The sequence below is a fragment of the Oculina patagonica genome, chromosome 2 (assembly GCF_052425735.1).
Source record: "Oculina patagonica isolate OP01 chromosome 2, crgOcupat, whole genome shotgun sequence".
NCBI classification, from domain to species: domain Eukaryota; kingdom Metazoa; phylum Cnidaria; class Anthozoa; order Scleractinia; family Oculinidae; genus Oculina; species Oculina patagonica.
Window position 1 is genome coordinate 44,015,453 of NC_135759.1, and position 23,682 is coordinate 44,039,134.

At 38.4% G+C, this 23,682-nt stretch overlaps 2 protein-coding genes across 6 annotated transcripts; both read left to right on the top strand.

Moving 5' to 3' along the window:
- The first annotated feature begins 920 nt into the window (after positions 1–920).
- Positions 921–16,669, top strand: LOC144644804 (L-rhamnose-binding lectin CSL3-like). 5 transcript variants are annotated; one of them, XM_078504349.1, is made up of 5 exons: positions 1,250–1,440; positions 2,001–2,097; positions 2,760–3,344; positions 4,019–4,053; positions 16,556–16,669. In XM_078504349.1, exons 1-3 carry the CDS (start codon positions 1,351–1,353, stop codon positions 3,341–3,343), a joined length of 771 nt encoding a protein of 256 aa, XP_078360475.1. In that variant the 5' UTR covers positions 1,250–1,350; the 3' UTR covers position 3,344; positions 4,019–4,053; positions 16,556–16,669. The 5 variants fall into 5 exon arrangements, with proteins under 5 accessions (XP_078360479.1, XP_078360478.1, XP_078360476.1 ...); XM_078504353.1 differs by lacking the exons at positions 1,250–1,440; positions 16,556–16,669 and adding an exon at positions 921–949 and having other exon boundaries at positions 4,019–4,183; XM_078504352.1 differs by lacking the exons at positions 1,250–1,440; positions 16,556–16,669 and adding an exon at positions 983–1,126 and having other exon boundaries at positions 4,019–4,183.
- LOC144644798 (L-rhamnose-binding lectin CSL3-like) lies at positions 10,648–16,653 on the top strand. The gene is made up of 4 exons (XM_078504343.1): positions 10,648–10,673; positions 11,479–11,575; positions 14,996–15,844; positions 16,522–16,653. The coding sequence occupies exons 2-3, from the start codon at positions 11,488–11,490 to the stop codon at positions 15,841–15,843; spliced, it is 936 nt and encodes a 311-aa protein (XP_078360469.1). The 5' UTR covers positions 10,648–10,673; positions 11,479–11,487; the 3' UTR covers position 15,844; positions 16,522–16,653.
- Positions 16,670–23,682: the final 7,013 nt, after the last annotated feature.

Here is a 23,682-nt window from a genome sequence, read left to right on the forward strand (position 1 = left end):
AATGTTCAGCGATTATTTGACTCGACATTGTATGCGCCCGTACAAAAAAAAACAATATTTCCTCGCCCACACGCGTCCGTTCTTGTTTGAAAACCGAATTTTATTTTTCCCGTTTTCTTTTTTAACAAAATCGTATTCACATGTATTATTTTCGTCCATCGACACGTATCCGTTTATGTTTGAAAAGGGATTTTTTTATTAGGGTTGGTCTTGAATAATTCAAAAATCTCCTTCTTTTCGTCTGAAATCAATGTTTGGTCGACAAAATTGTATCAGCAAACACTTTAAAAAATTAGTGTAAAATCAGAGCTTTCGAAGTCCTGCTCGTAGATCTCAAGAAGAAGCCCCGCTGATAGATCTATTCTAACAAACAACTTAAAGCATATTATTAGAAAAAAATGTTAAACTAACATAAGGCAAGGTAGCAGTGAAACATTCATATCCGGCGCGAGATCAGATGCTGTGACGTCACCGTTTTCATTAAAATTCTGTTTTCACTGTCCAAACAAAGAACGAGAAAATGGCATTTTCAAAAAATTTCACTCTGGAAAACGTTTTCGAAAATTTTTGCTTTTTTGTTCACCGTTTTCACCGAATACGTTTTGAACGCGATTCGCGAGGAAAATGTTTCGCTTTCAAACCAAATTGGATACGTGTGGACGGAATCTAATTAAGTGACTCTGTTTTCAAACTCTAAGACTGCTGTAAAAACAAAAGATGAATTTGCTAGTCAACGCAGTTGCTTCTGATTGTCATTTTTCACACAATTGTCTTGATATCTTAACGTTTATTTACTTTTTTTAAATATCACGAAACAGCTGTAGAAACACGCTGTAGAAAGTTGCTTCGGATTAACGATTTTTTTTACTTACTTTCTTATCACACGATTTTTTTCCCTTGTTCAACAGCATTTTATATAGGATGCCGTTAACAACTCAACAGTCGATATGTATGTATTTTTACTGCCTTAAGCCGTCAAGCTTAGTTATTTGTTATCAATCAATATTTGGCATGCTCTTTAACCAATCAGGTTGACGAATATATGCATTTTAGGAATAGTGGGCAATATTAGCTTGATCGTTATCTTTAGCTGTAGAGAAGTTCAGGAAGGACAAATATCTTTCAGGTAGATATGTATAACTGAAAAGGTAAAATCCACTTTGTTTTAATAAGTTTCTTGTTAATTGAATATCAAAAAGATTTAGTGTTTCATTTTAAAAATCAAGAAACAATACTAAGAGAATAATTTTATGAAAAAGCGCATTTAATGCGCTATTGAGGCAAAGGCAAAAGCCGCGGAAGTTTACACATGTTTTTTTTATTCTAAGTTCGTGTTCTTGATCTCCTTTCATGTCATTATCGATCGCAAAGTCAGTCGATCAGTGTGATAAAAAAGGCATTCAGCGTATCATCCCAATGGAATATTTATTCAGCACGCAGGTAATCTCCTCAGATATCCTTAAATGAAATATCACGACCTTTTGTTATATTTTTTCGGAGAGGTAAAAATGCCGTTTTGATTATGCGTAAGCGCAACCTGAGATTTTCGGAATGAATACTATAGCTCACAAATTCGTGCCACTATAAAACACATTTACAGATTTTTATATGCTTAACCTTGTTAAATGTTTAAATCTCAATTTGATTTTGTTGAAGAAACAGCATAAACGATCAGTTAATATTTCTCGGTCAAGTTTTTTTTGAAAATGTTCATCTTGATCATGCACAGCGCGAATTGGAAATCTTGCTTTTATTCCAGGAACTTCCTTTTTTTTCTTTGGCTCGAAGCTAAAGCAATGTTCAATAAAGCTGATGACTCGCAAGATTGAAAATGAGCTCGATTGGAATAACTGCATTCTGAACGTTTCAGTAGAACCCACTTTGCGGACACGCTCGTTTCATCGTCCTACTTAAATGCCCTGATATCAATGCTTTGCGGCAGGCTCACCCCATTGATGAGTTCCTATAATTAAATGTTTTATTCTTGTTTTTGTTATTAGTTTTCAGTTATGGCTTCTCAGAAGTGGACTGTGTTTTTTGCGTCCCTTGTGCTGGTTGCTTTCATGGTGGAAACCAAACTCTCCATGGCTTCTGAAAGTATGATGTAAAAACCCTTTCAATAAAATTTACTGCGGGGATGTGCCAATGAGTCTCTCAGAGAATAAAAGATGAATTTGTGACCCTGTTTCAGATAACATGCAAATGAAACAAAAATTATTTTGATATGAAAAACACTAGCGGATATCGTAAACGCTCACTTGGCTTTGTTTGTGATTTGGAGATAAAGTGAGGAGGGGAGCAGAGTTTCGTAGCTATACTTGATCGTGATTAATCAGAATTATGGGGAAAAATCGACCTCATTTCAGAGTCAAACCTTTCAGTAATAAAATAGACCTTTTTCCAGAGAGAAAGGGTAATTTTTATACCCGGTTCCAGAGTACCTTTCTTTGTTGTCTTTGGACGCGTTCCCCCAAACGTTGCCTAAATCCCTTGCGTTTCCGAGCGTGAAATGCTTTCTCGTCCTACAGGAGCCTGAGAAACTCCTTCACTACAAGCTCGGATTTCCCCATTTATTCATAAATCCAAAGTCATTAAGTTGGCCAGAAAAAAAAACAGCAAGAAATCCCAAACCTATTATTATATCAAAGCAAAACTAAAAGACAAGATACGTCAAAAACATTAATTCCGCCACCTTGAAGCAAACCTACAAATAAGTATCTTCGCAATGTTAATATTTGTAATGATTGTCTTTGCTACAGGGACCCTAAAGTCCAAGACCATTTGCGAAAATGAGAAAGCAACTATTGGCTGCTTAGACGGAGAAAACATCGAGGTCATAGAAGCGTCCTATGGCAGGCATAACCTCTATCAGTGCCCATCTACAGATCCGAGTGTAGAAAACACCGAATGTCATGCCGAGAATTCCCTTTGTGTTGTGCAGAGCATATGCGACCACAAGCCCAGCTGTGAGCTGTATGCAAACAACTCAGTGTTTGGTGATCCATGTTTTGGAACATACAAATACCTGGAGATCAAGTTCCAGTGCGCTGAGCCGCCAAAAGCCATTTTCATTTGTGAGAACCAAAAACACACCATCAGCTGCCAGGATGGAAAATTAATTCACGTGGTGCAAGCGTCCTATGGCAGACAGGACTATTATATTTGCCGACTTGAAGGGTATAATCATAACGAACGCGATTGCCATGCTGGAAATTCTCATGCGATTGTGGAGGCCACATGCGACAACAAAGCCAGCTGTGAGTTGCATGCTGCAAACTCAGTGTTTGGTGATCCATGTTCAGGGATATACAAATATCTGATGGTCAAATACCAGTGCATTTAAGGTAAGTGGAAACATCACCTATTTTCGTAGCTTATCGTTACTTTGGCGTTTTGATCACCGTTCAGGAAAATGGAAGGTATTGAGATGTTCACTAAACCAGAAATTTCGTTGTCGTTATTTGTGTTATCATCAGTATTTCTTATTAATAAAAACTAGCGATGGTATATTGCAATTCCTGCGTTTTCATTGGTTAACAGGAATGGTATATGATCATATACCATGACAAAGGTACGAAACGCGTCGAAAAGCTGGGGAGCTCAAATATTGCAATTCTTTGGGTGTTTGTAATACAACAATTATTCCACTCGCGCGCATTGATACAGATAGCCACTCCGCCGCCACCACCAATCCAAGGGTGTAATTAATCTAGTCCAGACCCTTTTGTTGAATGAACTTTGCTGTTACCGGAGGATACGACCCAGTTTTACTCCATTTTCTTAAAAAATGCTATTAACTTTGTTTAGAAAGGCTAAGCATCATTCTATTGAAGCGACATTTGTAAATTACAATCTTACAGGAGACAAAACTGTCTAGTGGAGGAGAAAGTTACTTTCAATCCACCTAGCATTTCCCCCCCCAACATTCCCCCCCCCCTCCCCTTGTAAGGGAGCCGACAACCAAATACCTGGCAAATAATAACAAAGGAAATCCGCTTTGATATTTAATTTTCCACAGAGACTGCGGCTGGTGGCGGCCATCAAAGAAACTACCCGGATGGACACAGCGTGCAGGATGTCGATCGCTGTTAAATTCAGTCGTAACGAGAAATTAAGGAAACCGGTGAAGGGAATGATTTCTGTTATAACTAAAGTTAATAAATGATCTGCGGTTGCTCCAAAAGACAGTTGTATTTTTATATTTGTCATCAGTCTGGATCTAACTTTAGGTATGCGCGATCACTCTGTATGTATACAAAATAAAGTGACTCTTTCACAAAGTGAGACTAAAACAAAAGGATAACGAGTTTACATAGCTAACAGGCATTCTCCCAAACTTTTAACGTGATACTCTTGAAATAAACACCAGTAGTCACATAATTTTGAGTGTAATTTCGAAAGAATAAGCACAAGTAAATGCAGGAAGTGCAAGTGTAAAAAGTTTACAAGTGCTTATTTATTCCAAATAGCACGAGAAAATAATGTGATTACTACCAATACTACCTACCTATACCTATATCTCTCCATCCATAAGTACATAAGTCTTTGACATTCTCTTTCCCCCCACTCTTTTTCTCAAGGGCTCTCACTCTCCCCCATCACCCCCACCCATCTTTTTTCTTTCATCTTCCACCCTCCTCCTCCTTTTTTCTCCGTCGCCCCGTCTTCTTCTCCCTTCCCCCCTTTTTTTTTTTTTTTTTTTCTCCCCTACTACCAATACTATAATGCAACAATTTCTGTCACGCTTTAGTAATTTTCGTTATAACTGCAAGTGTCCAGAGCCTTCAATTGTCCCGGCTGATAACATGAAATGTTAATTCATGTGTAAATATCCATGTACTCTCTGCAAGTGCTGCATGAAACGTTTCCATCTTTAAAACAGTCTTTACACCGTTGAATTTGAAGAATTTGATAGCAAGCAACGTGAAATTATTCCTCACTGCTGCCTTTTTTTGCGTTTCTGTTTCTTTTTCTCGGTGGCTTCAAGAAAGAGAAGAGAGGTCAACCTTCGGAACATGATGCTCTGACAAACCAGAATACCGAAATACTGAACTAAAATCTTCCGGACAGATTTTCTAAGTACAGGCAACATTCATTAAAGATTAGAGTTGCATCTTTTGTTGTTCAAGACACAAAGGAATTGCAATACAATTGGGTAAATTTAACTATTGCAAAATCTTTTTTGGTAAACCAGAACCAAGATGGTAAAAAATCTGAAGAAAATAATGTCATTTTGTCGTAAGAAATTAAAGAACATGTTTGTTTTAACCGTCACGCAATTTTGTCCTAATGTAAAATCGACTGCTCTAGTTCAAATTCTTTAACCCATATAACATTAACACGATCGATCATTTATATCATAGTTAGTAGAGGGGACTGGTCCCCTCTACTAACTATGTTTATATTCACATGATGCAAAACAGAAGTAACCTCATAGAGCCCTTTAATTTTATGTTCACGTGCATGACGTGACACTAAACAAAATTTTGGAATCTCAGTCAAAGCGATCTCAAAATCTCAAAGCGAAAAGTTTGCAAAAGTTGGACGAATTTTTAAACTCTTTCGGCCTTGAAAATTATAGAGTGTATCTGTCGAGGAACTATCGACTGATAACCTGCCCGCGGAAATTGAACTTCTTTAAAGCTCTTAGAAGTTCTTATTTAGTTTTACGAACATTAAATTTCAAAGGGCAATATATATTATAATCGCACCATTAGTTCCGAGACAAAAACAATATCGTCCAATATTTCATATATTGTGCTCCATGGTTTCATTCCCATATTTGCAGGATCTTGTAAATCTTTTACATGAACGCCAGGGAAATTTGCATAAAATAACGATTTCTCAGACCTTTCAAATGAGCATCATTCTAGCGAGCGTTGTGACAAACAAATGCTGTTATCAGCGCTTGATATCATAAGCAATGTAACAGGCATTTTGCTTGGGAACAGTTTCTTCTGGTAGGCAGCGACAGCATAGGCCGTTTTACAGATTCGGCGGCCATATAATGATTTTGCCCCCTTGGCATCCTATAATGCTCATAGAAATGATTTATTCTTTTATTGTGATAATTTGAATGTTTCGAACAATGTGCCGTTCGAGTGTGAGCATAAGTTGTACCCCCTTTGGGGGTTTTATTTTATGTGTTTTTTGTCGCAATTCACAATATAATGTATTCAAACTATAAATAAAAAAAAAAATATAATTTTTTTTTTATTATTTTTTTTTTTTTAATAATTTATATTTTTTTTTTTTTTTTTTCCTTTTTTTTTTTTTTTTTTTTTTTTTTTTTTTTTTTCCCCTTTTTTTTTTTTTTTGGCCCCCTTTTTTTTTTTTTAATTAAAATTAAACTGAAATTACCATAATAAAAGAAAAAATATATATTATAGGATGCGAAGGGGGCAAAGTCGATATCCGTAAAACGGCCTATGGACTTAGTCGTCGGTAACAAAGTCAGTGACATTGTTCACATTGCTTATGAAATATAAATCACTGACTTGTTTCGGATCATTTGTGGTGCAAATGAATGTATGTAAACATGTGTAAAGTGCCATTTTATAGAACTATCATCATCGTTCGTGGAAATCATGTACTTAATCCCGTATATATGAAACTACAGACGTAAAAAAACAATGCCTGAACTCCCTCTAGTTCAAATATAAGAAATTTGAGACACTACGAGTCCGCCATTCGTTACTTCAATATGGGAAGTCTATCAAATTACTCCAACCTTATTATTATTATTATTTTTTTTTTTCATGTTAAACAGCAGAGAAAATAAAAACATGTATTCACTAAAGTAGGGCCAGTGTATGCAATTGTACAGCAATGTAAACGTCCGCGTAGGGAAAAGCCAAAAAGTACAAAATTTCGGCTCTTGCGAAGTGATTTCTGACTCTCCGGGTACGATAACCCTTCTCTAACGGATTTGTCTTTGTTTTGAACATTTCAAAAACTTTTACGCCATATCAAATATTTACCTGTCATTACAAAACTAACAAACCTTGAGAAAAATTGATTTCCTGTGTGTGGCCACGATATTTTTTGCTGGCACTTTAGGTGGCCCGAACCTATTTATTTACGTGATGGTTGCATTTTTGAATCGCGCTTTTTGGCAGGAAATATTTCACTGATTTCTTCGAATTTTTGCATCCTGAATGAAAAATGTTCGAATTTACGGAAAATGGCATTCGTTTTTCAGTCGGAATAAAATTTTGAGATTGAACATATTTTCAAAATCTAGTTTTTACCAAAAATGTCCATTTAAAACCCGACGACAGATTCTCCTAAACTTTGAAATAAGCCTCAGAGCTCTCAAGTTTTGTATCAGGAAGTTTCATGACAATCCTGACCATGCAACTCGATGCACAAAATGCTGGTCAAATTTTATCTGAAAATGTTTCGCTAATGCATTCATGTCAACTGACGAACAAATAGCTGGACAGTGCAGCCGGACGACCTGTCATTTGCAAGGATAATGATCCCTAAAACCTTACCAAAAAGAAAGTAAGGAATCAGAAACCTTAATCGCTACCGGGCTGCATTTTGCCTAAAGTATTCCTCGAATTTTGTTGAAGTTATAATTAATTGATAACAGGACTTCGTCGTCCAATTCGGCCATGATTTAACACTATCGGTCTACCGCTAGTCCGCTACGCGGTCGTCTGATTTTTTTAATTATCTTCGCGCGATAACAGACGCTTCTCATTCCTATTGCTGGTTTGCAGCTGACGTAACAGCAGCCATGTTGGATGACAGGAACAATGCGTTCTCCTCCGTTGGGAACTAAACTTTTTTATTATACAAATTCGCGCAAAAACATGTTTTATTGTTAATTGTCATCCAACATGGCTGATTACTTAATATCAAATCCCTGTCACGGTGGTTGGATAACAAGTGGATAGCCGTGTTTGTCTAGTGTTCCACAGTTAACGGACTTTCTTTCACAGTTTTTATTTTTTTCCGCTGAAACGTTTCCTCTTTGAACATTACGATGAAATACTTCAAAATATATTAACTCTTAGAGGTACATGCAAATTCATACTCCCACCGTGGTACGAGGGGAAATGGGAGGGCTGGATGCAACCCCTGGCCTCCTAAGGTTTTAATTCTTTTAATGCTCAGCGAAATTATTTTGCCTTTTATTGTTTCTCTATGAGAAAGGTACCCCAGAGAGGCCGAATTGTTTTATAACAGTTTATGAAATATTCTTTAGTTCAAACGTAAACCTCACTTTGTATTATCAAGTTTATAGAAAAAGGCTGATTGCTGGGCTTAGTTTAAAATGGAATTAGTTAACCGAGGCTGTTAGAAATTTTTTTTCCAAAGTGCGACCCTCCAAAAGTCGGACCTTCAAAATGAATAAACATTGGGGGGAAAAGGGGAAAACATCAAATATACAGTAAATGTCCTAAATGTAACGTGTAATTTATTCCAAAAACGTCTATCCTTTTGGTCAATGAACGAGTTATTTTTATGTGCGCATTTCTCTTTGCCGGCCACATGCATGTTTTTACACTTGACTCGGTTAAAGTAAGATAAATCTCCCTATATGACGAACACGTTTTCCATAAAGAAACTACCCCAAAACAATAGGGAAGTGGTTACTTTACTCGACATCGAATGCGTCCGTAAAATTAACACCAATTATTATGCGACTCTAGATCTTTTTCCAAACAATAAGAAAGCTGTGAAAACAAAAGACGAATTTGTTTTTTTGTAGTTAATGAGTTGTTTCTGATTGTCATTTCTCACACGATTGTCTTAATATCTCAAGGTTTATTTATTTTATTTTAATATCACGAACAGTTGTAGAAACAACCTGTATCTCGGATTATCATAATATTAAGCCTTATTTTGTCATTTTTCCCATCTCACTATATTCTTAACTTGTGCAACAGCTTTTTTCTTTAGAATGCCGTTAAAAAAAAACAGTAGAAATGGATGTGGAATCATGTATTTGGTACTTAAAACCGTTTGTCTTTATTTGAAGATTATTTCTTGACTGCTGTTTTTTCGTAAATTTCGATATGTATGTATTTTTACTGCATTTAGCACTTCCGACAATCTTTGAGAAGCTTTGACATTTTTTTGAAAATTTGCTTTATTCAAAACGTAAGTCTTGCTTTGCCAATTGCTTTACCTAATAAAAAATATTGATAATAAGTTAACGGCTGTAAAAAACAAGGTTCGAAAGAAAAAAAAACAGTGGGAATTAAACATCAGATATAAATGTTCTAATGCAACATGCAATTCATTACAACAACTGCTATCCTTTTGGTCAATAAACGATACTGTAGTTATGTTGATGGGCACATTTTCTCTTTTCCGGCCATGGGCATGTTTTTAGACCTGAGTCGATTAAAGTAAGATAAATTTGCTTATGCACACTACACTATTTTGTTCCTGAAATAAACGACCCCAAAACAATAGGGACCTTTCGGAAGTGGCAACAGGAAAAGGCTTCGAAAGCCTGTTTGATACAGAAGTAATGAGGTTACGACAAATCTGTTAACGTGCATACCACGTACTTCACTTTTTTGTCATTTTAAACTAAATTCTGCTGCGCATTTTTTTTTTATTTTTCAGCGATGGTAGGCCTAAAGATTGATTTGTAAATAAGCGTTGGTTTGTGAAGAAGTAATGTCAGTAATTATTTGACTTGACATTGTACTCGTCCGTACAATAGACAACAACTCCCCGTCCACATGTATGCGATTTTATTTGAAAGGAATTTTTTTCAAAAAAAAAAAAAAAATTTAAAAGGGACATTTTTTATGAAGATTGGTATTGAATCATTTAAAATTCTCTTTCTCGTCCTCTGAAGTCAATGTTTGGTCGACAAAGTCGTATCAGCAAGCAATTTAAATACTGGTGCAAATTAGAACCTTCGAGGTCCAACCCTGCTCGTGGATCACTAAAAAGAAGCCCCGCTGATTAGATCGTATTCTAAAACAAGAAGCTTAAGCATTTTATCTGAAAGAAAATGTTAAACTAAAGGCAAGGTAGCAGTAAAACATTTCAATTCGGCGCGAGATTAGACACTGTGACGTCATCGTTTTCATTAAAATTCTGTTTTTGCCGTCCAAACAAAAAAAAATCACTCTGGAAAGCGTTTTCGCAAAGTTTTGCTTTCTCGTTTACCGTTTTCACCAGATACGTTTTTGGATGGAAGGCTGATTCGCGAGGAAAATGTTTCGTTTTCAAACGAAATTGGATACGTGTGGACGGAATCTAATTACGTGACTCTATTTCCAAACTGTAAAGCAGCTGTTGAAACAAAAACGAATTTGTTAGTTAATGCAGTTGCTTCTGATTATCATTTCTCACACAATTGTTTTGATTTATTAAGATTTATTTATTTTATTTTAATATTACGAAACAGCTGTAGAAACTTATTACGATTTTTTTTTTACTTTTTTTCTTATCACACGATTTTTTTCCCTTGATCAGCAGCATTTTATATAGGATGCCGTTACTAGCTCAACAGTCGATATGTGTGTATTTTTACTGCCTTAAGCCGTCAAGCTTAGATATTTGTAATCAGTCAATATTTGGCATGCTCTTTAACCAATCAGGTTGAAGAGTTCATGCACTTTAGGAATAGTGAGCAATATTAGTTTGATCATTATCTTGAGCTGTTGAGAAGTTCAGGCAGGACAAATATCTTTCAGGTAAATATGTATTACTGAAAAGGTAAAATCCATTAGGCATCCAGCGTATCATCCCAATGGAATATCTGTTCAGTAGGCTCAGTATCTCCGTAGATAATCTCCTCAGACACACCACGAACTTTTGTTATATTGCTTTCGGAGAGGTAAAAATGTCGATTTGATTATGCGAAAGCGCCACCTGAGATTTTCGGAATGGATACTATACCTCTCAAATTCGTGCCACTATAAAACACATCTACAGAATTTGATATGCTTAACTTTGATAAATGCTTAAATCTCAATTTGATTTTGTTGAAGAAACAGCATAAAAGAGCAGTAAAAAACGGTCATTTTTTTAAAAAAATGGAAATCGTCGACTAGTATAAAATTAATGTGCGCGAGCTGAATCGCGGTTATATTCTACTTGTATTCATCGAATGTACAGAGATTTTCTTGTGAAAATGAACAATCATCTATCGATGAAAAAAAACAACAATAAAAATGACACGTGTACAAGTAGCACATGGAGGTCTTGATCACGCACGGCGCGAATTGGAAATCTTGCTTTCATTCCTAATAACTTCCTTTTTTCTTTGGCTCGAAGCTAAAACAATCTTCAATAAAGCTCATGACTCACAAATATTGAAATGAGCTCAAAAACGCAAGATTGGAATAACTGCAGTCTGGACGTTTCAGTAGAACCTACTTTGCGGACACGCTCGTTTCATCGTCCTACTTAATACCTCTGATATAAATGCTTTGTGGCAGTCTCACCCCGTTAACGAGTTCCTATAATTAAATGTTTTATTCTTGTTGTTGTTATTAGTTTTCAGTTATGGCTTTTCAGAAGTGGACTGTGTTCTTTGCGTCCCTTGTGCTGGTTGCTTTCGTGGTGGAAACCAAACTCACCATGGCTTCTGAAGGTATGTTGTAAAACCCCTTTCAGCAAAATTAACTACGGGGATGTGCCAATGAATTTCTCAGAGAATAAAAGTTGAATTTTCGACCATATTCCAGATACCTTATTGTTACTTATTTTCGCGGGACTTAATTTTCGCGATTTTCGCGAAATTAAAGACACGGGAAAATTAATTTCAAACGTTTTCTATTGTATTTTTTATGCTAATTAGGTATTTTTGGCCAAATCGCGAAAATTAAGTGCCGCGAAATATGCCCGTTCCATTTTCGCGAAATTAAGTTCCCGCGAAAATAAGTAACAATAAGGTAAAATGCAAAATGAAAAAAAAAATTGGATATTAAAAACACACGCGAAAAAAGCACAAAGCGCTCACTTGGCTTCGTCTGTCACTTGGGGATAAAGTGACGAGGGGAGCAGAGTTTCGTAGCTATACTGGATCGTGATTAACCAGGTTTATGAGGAAAATCGACCTTGTTTCAGAGTCAAACCTAGACCTAGAATAGACCCTTTTCCAGAGAGAAAGGGTAATTTTATACCCTGCTCCAGAGTCATTCAAGAAAATACGATTCATTTAAGGACCAGTCTTCAGCTAATTATGTTAACCCTATTCAGACCGGGCTTTTTTGGATCTTTTCAGACCGGGGTGGGGGGGGGGCGGATTCCGCCCCCCCCCCCCCCTCCGTAACTTCCAGAATATTTAAGCAATCACAATGAAACTTACAAGATATATAGTATGTCCGAAAATCTAACTTTTGGTATACGTCACGTGGGATGATGACGTCACATCACGTGACAATGACATCATAATGCCAAAACAGCCGCCATCTTGGATCCGCCATCTTGGATTTCGAAATTTTTCAAAACGTCAGAAAACCGCCCAAAATTACTGGAATGTACTCAAAATCAATAAAAGTGTGCTTAAAACCCGTAAAAAGGTGAAAATAATTGCATTAAAGTTATTTTTCATTAATAGAAACACGAAAATTTCAAATTTGGGAAAACATGCCTGTCAAAATGTCGTTGCCATGGTGACGTCAAGTTCCTGACACAGCAACCGATCTTACCAAATTATTCCCAGATAAATTTTAGATAAATTCGGAAAGTTTGGCAGCGTTTGGTTGAATATTGAAAAAGATATTAGCGTTCAAAGTCAGCGAAGGCACTTTCCGCCCCCACCCCCCCCCCCCTGCCGTGGAGGGCCCTGACAGCGAATGAACGTGACGCCATGGGCCCGCCGAGCCGGACAGCCCAGACCACAGGCGCACACCAATGTGACCGGGAGCAGGAAGGGGGACGGGCCCCCCGAGCGCGAGAAGGGCACACCGAGGCACCACAGCCACCGCAACACAATTGCGAAATACCTGAACGCTTCATCGAACAATTTAGCGTCATCACAAATTGTAGTGGCAAAAAAATGAAAGAAATGTTGTACATTCGCATGCACTTAACGTGCAAACGGATTCCATCCGCGCTAAGGTGTTCGTTTAGGCCGTTCATTGTTTTATGCTTATTTTGTAGCGTTCCTTATTTGCATACTGTACAAGTCTCTTGATAATGGAGTCAAGATGACTCCGAAACGTCGAGCAGTATTTTAAATCTTTCTTGGTTCTTCTTATGCATTTGCTGTAGCAAATCCCTGCTGATCAAATGTTTGATTGAAAACTGTGAAATTAATCGTCCCAATGTTGTGCCGTACGTAGACCACCGAACTACTCATTTCATTCAGTTACGCTTTCGCACTATTTTAATATCAGAATAAAATTCTACTGGGGATCCACGCGGAGATTATTAATTCGTTATATTTAATTGAGCATAGCTTGAGAAAATGCTTTTCGGTCAGAATAATTTTTTGTCGGCGAGGATTAACACGCAGCGAGTAGAGTTTCTTTCAAGACCTTCAAAACATTTATCGCGGGTTTTTATTCGGAGGCTCAGCGAACCGAAATCGATTTAAGTGTTTAGTTTTGTGCTACATTTTGTGCAATATTTATTACTTCATTTGTTACTCTTAAATCTCTCGAGTGTAAATTAAATATGCTAAACCTTTTGATTCCTTGAGTAACACAAACAGCATTATTATTCTTTCTTGCTATTAACCATCGATCGATTGAACAATGAACTAGACTGCGCGCGAAAAAAACAAAGATTTTGCGACACAATCTTTCTTGGTTTCTTTACCAAACAAATTAAAGTAGGAAAAAATAAAAATGTTATTTGCCGGCCTAGGTCGCTAGGTCGGGCACAGCTTTTTCCCTATACGGACCTCCCAGCCGGCAAATAACATATATATATCCCATATATGGGAGAACCGGCATGGTCATGCATGGTCATGCATTTTTTACCTTTGTTTGTTGTGTTTCTACCTTTGTTTGTTGCGTGTTACTAAAAATGTTTAGTAACGATCAAATTTGCACAAACGTTGCCTAAATCTCTTACGTTTTCGAGCGTGGACTACTTTTTCGTCTTACAGGAGCCTGACAAACTCCTTCACTGCAAGATTTCCCCATTCATTCATTTATCCGAATTCATTAAGTTGGCAAGACACCTTAAAATTTTGGTTATTAGCTCTCCTGCTTATAGGCACAACTACCTGGAAACAAAAGCATGCATCCGGTTATAAGCCCCCCAACCTCGGATATAAGCCACCCTCTGCTTGATGACAGTACTGAACAGGGCTAAATGTCGCTTTTTTATGACTTCTTAACTTAAGAACATATTACGATCAACACTGCCGCGGCTCGTTGTGAAACGTGTTTTTATTCCACTTATAAGCTCCCCAAGATTTAGGCCCCTCCTTTTGTAAGCCCAACCAAAACCTCTTACCAAGTTGTATAAGATCAGGCCAGAAACCCATAAGGGTTGAAACGTGTAACACCCTATGATTCGCATTGTACAAAGCGTTTGCACATTCGTCTACACTAAGTACCATATTTGGAAAATCATTTAACCATCATTTGGAAACATTTAACCAATCAAAATTAACAGCGCGCGCTAGCTCGCGCTCGATGGCGTAATCTTGTTTTTGAACAAGCTTGGTCGAATAAAGTTAAATTTGGTTAAATTCTCCTGTTCCATCTTCTTGAAGTAGTCTGGAGAACTTCGCTTCGATACGTTAATGTATTTCTTTAGCTTCTGTAACAAATTTACGATGGTTAGGTCGAAATTCAAGCAACTTACTCCAAAACCAAAAAATATGTTGCGCGTGTCGTTACGTGTACAAAGCATTCGCGTACAAATTCTTCGTGTTTCCAAATATGGTACTTAGCAAACTGAATATTAAAATGCTGTGCGCGCGCGTTACACGTTTCAACCCTTATGGGTTTCTGATCAGGCCTAATAACCGGAATTTTCTGGGTAAAATAAGAAATCCCAAATTAAGTAACTTCCCTATATTAACATTTGTAATGATTGTCTTTTGCTACAGAGGACATTAAGACCAAGACTGTTTGCGAGTTTGAAAAAGCAACTATTAGCTGCTTAAATGGTGGGAAAATCAAGGTCGTAGAAGCTTCCTTTGGCAGGCATGACCATAGTACATGCAGTCATTCCGCTATCCATACCATCGAATGTCATGCCGAGAATTCCCTTTCTGTCATGCAGAGCAGATGCGACCAAAACCCCAGCTGTGAGCTGTATGCGGACACTATAGTGTTTGGTGATCCATGTCCTGGGACATACAAATATCTGGAGGTCAAGTTCACGTGCACTGAGCCGCCAAAATCCATTGCCATTTGTGAGACCCTCAAAGACACCATCAGCTGCCAGGATGGAAAAATAATTCACGTTCTGCAAGCGTCCTATGGCAGGCATGACCTTGTTACGTGCCCACACGAATATATTTTCACCACCAATTGCCATGCTGGAAATTCCCATGGGATTGTGGAGGCCACATGCGCCTATGAGCCCAGCTGTGAGTTGCACGCAGACAACTCCGTGTTTGGTGATCCATGTCCGGATACATACAAATATCTGATGGTCAAATACCAGTGCGTTGAATTCACCGTCATTTGTCAGAATGACAAAGGCGCCATAAGCTGCCCGGATGGAAAAATAATTCACTTGCTGCAAGCGTCCTATGGAAGGCATGACCATACTACTTGCCCAAACGAGCATATTTACACCACTAATTGCCATGCTGGAAATTCTCATGCGATTGTTGAAGGCAGATGCCACAACCAAGCCAGCTGCGAGTTGGATGCATATAACTCAGTGTTTGGTAATCCATGTGAAGGAACATACAAATATCTGAGGGTCATGTACCAGTGCATTTAAGGTGAGTGAGACATCACTCATTTAAGGGGTGGCTACTCGTTAATTTGGCGTTTTGAAAACCGTTCACGTTAATTGTCATTATTTGTTTTATCGTCAGTATTGCTAATTATGTTAAGCCGAGAGATTCAAGATATCGATAGTTTCCAAGAAAATTATCCCGTTCCCATTGACGTTTCTATGGCAAACCTTTTACATATAATGCAATGGAATTTTCTGTGGTTTTAATTTAAAAACAAATTAATTTATCTTTTTTAAGTCTAAGATGCGTTACCTGCAGTTATTTTTGGATTTTGTATATTTTCGGAAAGTTCAGAGACAGATTTAGAACTATTTGGAAACCATGACGCTTTTACTACGCGGCATTGTTACATGCATGAACCAAGATCCCTCTGTACCAGCTGACAACTGAGATTCCAGCACTCCTATCCGGTCCCTTTTGACCCTTTTTGTTGAATGAACTTTGGTGTTACCAGGGCAACGACCCAGTTTTACTCCGTTTTATTTAAAAATGTTGTTGACTTGGATGAGAAAGGCTAAGTATCGTTTTATTGATGCGACATTTGTAAAGTGCAATATTACAGGACAAAACGTTCCACCTAGCACCTTTTTGTAAGGGAGCTGACCATCGAGTACCTGGGAAGAATAAACAAAATCCGCTTTGATGTTTAATTTCCACAGAGGCTGCAGCTGATGCGGACACCAAAGAAACCTACCGGAGGGACACAGCATGGAGGATGTCGATCGCAGCTAGATTCAATGTAACTTGAAATTAAGGAAGCGGTGAAGGGGATGATTTCTGTAATGGCTAAACGTAATAAAAGATCTGCGGTTGCTCCAAAAGACAGTTGTATTTGTCATCCTTATGGGTCGAACTTTAGGTTTGCGTGATCAGTCTGTATGTATACAAAATTAAGTGATTCTTAACAGAGTGAAACTAAAACAAACCCACAGCGAGTTTTCAGAGCTAACAGGCGTTCTCCCAAACTTTTAAGGTGATTCTCTTAAAATAAGTACCAGTTATCACGTAATTTTGAGTGTAATTTGGAATAAATAACCACAAGTAAGTGCAAGAAGTACAAGTACATAGCGACCTAGTACAAGTACAAGTGCTTATTTATTCTAAATTGCACGGGAAAATCATGTGATTACTTCTTAATAATATAAAGCAACAATTTCTGTCACGCTTTAGTAATTTTCATGATAACTCCAAGTGTCCAACGCCTTCAACTGCACAGGCTGAAAATTTTACATGTTAATTCATGTGTTAGTATTCATGTACTCTGTGCAGGTGCGTCGTGAAAAGTTTCCATTTTAAAACAGTCTTTACACCGTTGAATTTGAAGAATTTTATAGCAAAGCAAAGGGAAAATATTCCTAAGGTTTTGCTGCCGTTCTTGTTTTTACTGTTTCTTTTTTTTTTGGTGGCTTCAAGAAACTCACAGCTGTATTTCTTGACGCCGACGAGAAGTTAACCTTCAGCACATGATGCTCTGACAAACCAGAATAACAGAAAAAAAAACTACCGAAAATATTTTCTTAGTACAGGACAACATTCAGGTTAGAGTTCAACATTCATTCATTCAACGTTCAGGTTAGAGTTGCTTCAAGTCACTAATGATTTACAATAGAATTGAGTAGAATTCACTATCCGTTTTCCTCAATAAAGACTACTCTTATCATTTATTGCAAAATCTTCCTTGATAAACCAGAAGCAATATGGTAAAAATAATTTTGATATTTTGTCCACCCTTGTTCGTCGATACCAGGAGGCGAAGAATTAATTGTGGGTCCATGTTAAGACCTATCCTTGGACTCGTCAGGAGCAACACATTCCACTAAACAAAAATTAACAACCACTTGAAGAAAAAAAATACCGAATTTACTCGAATAAGCGCCGCCTCCGAATAAGAACCACAGTCCCGATGCGGCGCTTATTACAAAAATACCGTTTAACTTAAAACAGCACTGCAAAATAATCCTTAACCAAACTTGGACATTTCTTTCCATCAAAAGCGATGTTTTGCAGTTCAAGGTGATTGTTTTACCGCTCGTCCATTAGTTTTTTCTATCCAACATTCTTACAATACGCAGTTCTGTAAATGTTGTGAAGGCCGCAAACTTTGCCAGGACAGTTAGCTGCACTTCTCTGTTCAGTAAGAGACGAATACTGACAATCAAAAGACGCTATTTTCAATAAGATTAGATTCTTTGTGGCGACCAAATTTTAAATAAGCGCCACTCTCAAATAACCACCGTTCTCGAATAAACGCCGCACTTGAGGCGCGAAAAATTTAATAAGCGCAGTAAATACGGTAGGCTATTCATCAATCTTATTACTAGTTTTTGTCTTGTTGTGGAGCTGGCTAATAAAGGTTGGAGAGTGTTAGGTTATTTCCTTAGCCATTGCAACTATATTTTACCTTATGTCGTCCCTCTCCTTCTTTTCTGCTATCTTACTATTGGCCCCTTTAGCTGAAAGGTTTTATTAGGCGGCTGGAATAGTTTTTTCCGCACTCCAAAAATAGAGACTCCACTAACGAAAAACTATGCATTTTCAGAGGCGGCGGAGCGTTTTGAAACGTGTGGGGCGGGGGCTCATCGTACTCCAACCAAGTGCATACCCCCCCCCCCCCCCGCCCCCGCTCGGGAGGGGCGCATTCCCCTACTCAAATTTCCCAAAATGTCTTAAACTGTGCCCCGTCTGTCGGTAATCAATTTGTGACAATGCAAAACTAGGCAGTTCAGACGATCCTGCTTCATGGTGCTTTTTGAGTAGTTCTTTAGAAGTCGGAGGGCAGAAAATGTGCGCTCTGAAGTCACGGATGTCACAGGTAATGTCAAACACGGTAAATAATGTAGAACCTTCCACGGTTTTTTTTTTTTCTTAACTTTCGGCACGGACAAGTTAGTAAAAATCCATTGACACTGCTGAAAAGGAAGCCTTACAATTGCAAACTTACCAAGTTTAAGAGTGATATGTCAGAAAAGAGACTTACAGACATTTGTATGGTGCAGGGCACAAACTTGTCCCCACCATACAAACGTCCGTCCGTCGCGACTTTGCGGACCCACATCTTCTTAAGGTTTCGGCATATCACTCTAAAAACGCTCTGTCCAGCGGTGCCGATGGATTTTCGCCAGCCATTTCAAGTCAAAAGTAAAAAAAAAACCGTGGAAGGCTAAGCGTTCGTTGATTCGATGGGAAGCCAAGGTGCTGATTTATCCAAGTCACTATTCCTCTTTTTGGGAAAAGGGGAGTGCACATAGGATCATAGTGAAAGAAAACGATCTTCTTTTCTAATTGGAAACTTGTCGACTGGTCGTCTGAAAGGCCAATTCGCTCTATGAGACACGTCTGCAGGGAATCAGGGTAGTTGTATTCAGTGCTGCCAAGTCTCGCGCATATTTTGATGAATACAACTACCATGATTCCCTGCAGGTGCGTCTCATAGAGGGAGTGGGCCATTAAAAAAAAACTATTAATAATATTTCTTTTGCACGAGAATCCGCTGGGTTTTTTCACGGTTAAAGCTTTCATGGCGGCCACTAAAAGCCGTGCATATAGGTTTTTTTTATAGATATGTGCCCACAGAGAGCACAAGTTTTTGTTCTTTTACCTCTCATCTCCGCAGAGACCTTTTTTAGTTTTGTTCTCCCGCGCTTCCCAAAATTTGTTTTTTTGTTTTCGTTTTTTTTTTCGCCTTTTCCTCTCCACAGTAGGAGCCCGCTCCCTGTATTTTTTACTGAAGGAGTTTCTGCGGAGAAAACAAAAATTGTTAATTAGCATACTGAACCAAAGAACAGTGACAGTGAAATCCCTTGCGGCGTTTGATGACGTGAACCAATCAGATACCGTCTTTAGTCGCGGGCGTGCATTAAAACAGTTGGCGTCCAATAGCGAAGCGCGCAAGTGACGTCACGACTCAGACAAGAGTCAGGCAAACAAACTGAAATGGTGGACGATTTTCCTAAAACACTTTCTAAAACAGCCGGTGTTCCTTAAACCCTTTTATAAAACGAAAACATCGCCTAGATTCCTTCCATTTTCCTCAGAACACGCTGATGTTTTTCTGAGCCTCGTGGGGGTTTTATTCATTTGCATTTTATTTTTAGACCTCGCGCGCTTCGCTATTAGCATACTAAACCAAGGAACAGTGACAGTGAAATCCCGTGCGGCGTTTGATGACGTGAACCAATCAGATACCATCTTTAGTTGAGGGCGTGCATTAAAACAGTTGGCGCCCAATTTTAATTAGATATTCGGCTTCTACGTGAGATGGCGTGAATGAAGAAAATGGCTAACATTTTGAACACTAAACCGCCGAAGACTTTCACGTCTTAGCAGACCCAAGGATAAATGTCTCTCAAGTTGTAGCTGCTCTTACGACAGAACCAGGAAAAAATGATATTGGCCGGAAAAATTGTAAGTATTTATAAAACGTTTTAGTTTGGATTCGGACAATTGTTTTATTCTGAGAGAGCTGAACTCAAAAACTTCGGACAAAAAATTTCAATGTATTTGCGGGTACTTGGCCACTAAGTTAAGCCAGTTTCTTGCTCTTTTCATTGCAGAGGCTAGCGACCGAATAATAATTTACTCACTGAAAGCAAAACACATTAAACGAAACGTTTTCCAAGCAAACTTCGTGAATTAATCATGGCGCCGAAATGTGGCCGTTTCGGTTTAAACGCCGATATTCATGCCAGGTACGTTTCTCTGTTTATTTATCTCGTTCGTTAGTTTATTTTTTGCCGGTAGTTTTAATAAGTACATGAAGTGAACTCCATCCAGCTTTTTATAATATGCTGCCAAGCGTAAACTGATAATTTAGTTGGAAGAAAGACGTGAGAGTTTATGAATTGTTATAACCGGTATGAAATCAAACATCTTCTTATATTTTTCTTTATTTTTAAATTTGTTTGAGGGAAATGTTTGCACCAACGCACCATATTTAAGATCTGAATAGGTTAAACAACCGAACGAAATGGTGTGGACCTGGGGCAATATTTCCAAATACGAACGTTATATTAAATTATGCATGTCACGATCCTCAGGATTTCGGGTCCGTGTGTAACCACAGGCAGCCCAGGCTCACGCTTTGGCAACTCGGTCAAAATGACGACATCAAAATTATAAGGATTTGTATGACACTTTATAACAAAATTTTATATCGAAAGAAAATATAATAAACAGCTAGTAAAGTTCACATTTTACATCATATGTTGTCTATGTGGTTTTTTTTTGATGTCGCCATTTTGACCGAGTTGCCAAAGCGTGAGCCTGGACTCCCTGTGGTGTAACTGAATATTATATAAGAAACTGCAGGCGTAATTAAGTGTAAGGTTATATACAAATACTTCATTTATAGGAGTAAAAAATCAACTCGTAGTTTTTCTTTGCTGTGTCCTTTTCAGTTCGGCTCCTCCTGACCTCGTCAAGCAGTCAGTCCACTGCCCTAAGTTAGCAGTCCATGCCAGTACAGTGTTCCCCCCCAATGTTTTCAGCGTCGTCTTGGCAACGAAAGACACAAGTTCCTCTTGGTAGTGGTTAGTGTGGTTCTTTGTGGGCAGGGAAGGGCGGGTTAATAGTTTGAGCTCTGGATGAACCTTTCACTCGCTTGGCTAACGTTCGGCTGACTTTCGGCCCATATTCGGCGTATACGACTGTTTCGGCTTAATTTAATTTAGACAGTTTAGTCAGTGCTGGGTGGGCTGGGTTTGGGCCTTCCCTTTTCCTTTCCTGGGTTTCACAATTCGGCTTCGAATATTTCATTCGGTCAATTATTCGGCACTAGGTTCAAGTTTCGGCTTTTCTTCGGCACACTTCGGCTTTATTTCGTCAAGACTTCGGCCTCACTTCGGCTTTTGCGCAATCTCCCGCTTAGTGTTTTTTGCTAAGGTATTTTTCTTGTATAAGTTCCTTTCAATAACAGCAACATCACTGTTATTGACTGTAACTTTACCCCCTTTAATAGCAGTATTAACGCTGTTATTAACAGGGTCGTTTTCGGTTTAAGGTTCATCCAGTTAATTAATCGATTAATTAATTCATTTAATGATAAAATTTAGGAAACTAGAGAATGACCGCTTAACACGGGAACGAAGACAGTTTTGTTTTCTCCTGTCACGTTAAGTTGTCAGTTTTCTAGTTGCAGGTAGCTAATTAGTGTAGGCTCGCACTTGCGAGTGTAGTTCAAGTCTTTAAGTAGTTAGCTGGGAATCTGGGACAAAGCACACATTCTAGTTAAAATCGCTTACAACTTTCAGCGTAGGTAGCATCCAAAAGCGATCTACCGGACAATTCACCAACAAGAAGCATCTTATGAGAAGATCTTATCATCAATCTAGACAGTGAATAGACTGAGAGAATAGCGCAGGAGTTACTTATAGTTGCTTGAGAGGCTTTTCTTGCTTACAGGCGATGTTAGCAACTGGACAGAACCATGTCTCTTTGTTAGCGTTGCCTCGTGGGAGGAGTCTTCTCAAGGAATCCGCTTGCATTGCACCTCGCAGGCGCAGGAAGCTTAGACCGTCTACAAATTGTAGGCGTTGGTAGATTCCACTTCAGCCGGAGCAAATGGAGCGCCACTTGTCTTACAGTTGTTAAGACCTCTTAAGTTATAGATACTAAGGCCTGGAGAAAGGATAGCCAAGATCGACTCCGCGCTTTATGAAGACAGGTATAGAGTAAATAAGTTAGGTAGACGCAACATCGAACAGCCGAGACAATCAGGACAAGTGAAACAAGGAGATAACATTGGAAACACGCAGGGATAACGAGGACATATGGAAAAAACAGCATCTCTTTCATTGAATCTGAATTGATAGACAAGATGAGTGATAGACAAGAAAGTATAGATAGCATAAAATTAATTATAAAATCAGTGTGAGCCACACCGGTGAATAGTGGCGCCTGGATTCTCTACATAGCCTAGCTAGCACAAAAAAGCGTGATTAAAGATTTCAGTTCATTACCAGGACTTCGAAAAATACGTCTAATTCACCGAGTTAACCTTTATTTATTGATGTGGTGCATACTACAACAATTATTCATTCTGAGGTCGGTGAATAATTGTATACTTATTTAAGAAGTTGTTAAGGTAACATAGTTTATATTTATAAAATGATAACATGAAGGTTGTTGTTGTTGTGCTGTTGTTGTCTTTTCCACACGCGTGACACGCGTGTAAAGCGCGCGCGGATGAATGCTGTAAGACTTTGGAAGTGCAACACGCGCTCCTCGCCACAATTTTTGTTTCCTTTGAAAATCAAACCTCAATTGTCTGTTGTTTGAAAAAAAAGCACTAAATTTACACAAGAAAGTACAAACAAAGTCGAAGCAGACATTGTGGATTGTAGTGCGGGTTGCATTCCAGCGTCATACAGCATAGCCTTGCTTCGGCTCCGGCTCGGTAAACATTTCGGTTCGGTTTCTTTCGGAACGCTTTGACTTTCGGCTTTAACCGAGATCGGTTCTCTTTAACCGAGACCGAGATCTGATCGGCTTTCGGTTTTCGGCTTTTGCCGAGAATCAACGACAAGGGCCTGGTATTGAATTGGGCCAATACCAGGCCAATGCGAACCCCATATTATAATGTCCGAGCAACCCTGCGTGTTCCACGAGCAGTGTCAAGTTTTACAGACATAGGAACATTCTTGGTTTCTCTGGGCACTTTTTTCAAATAGGAGCGCACCCCCTCATGGATTACTTTAGGTCGTGTGGAATAATTTAAGGTTATGAACCTAGAAACATTGTAATATTCTTTTGAAAATGTAAGCATAGTAGGGACTAACGTTTATGGCTAATGATACGAGGCATTTTAGTTTTAACAAACTGTT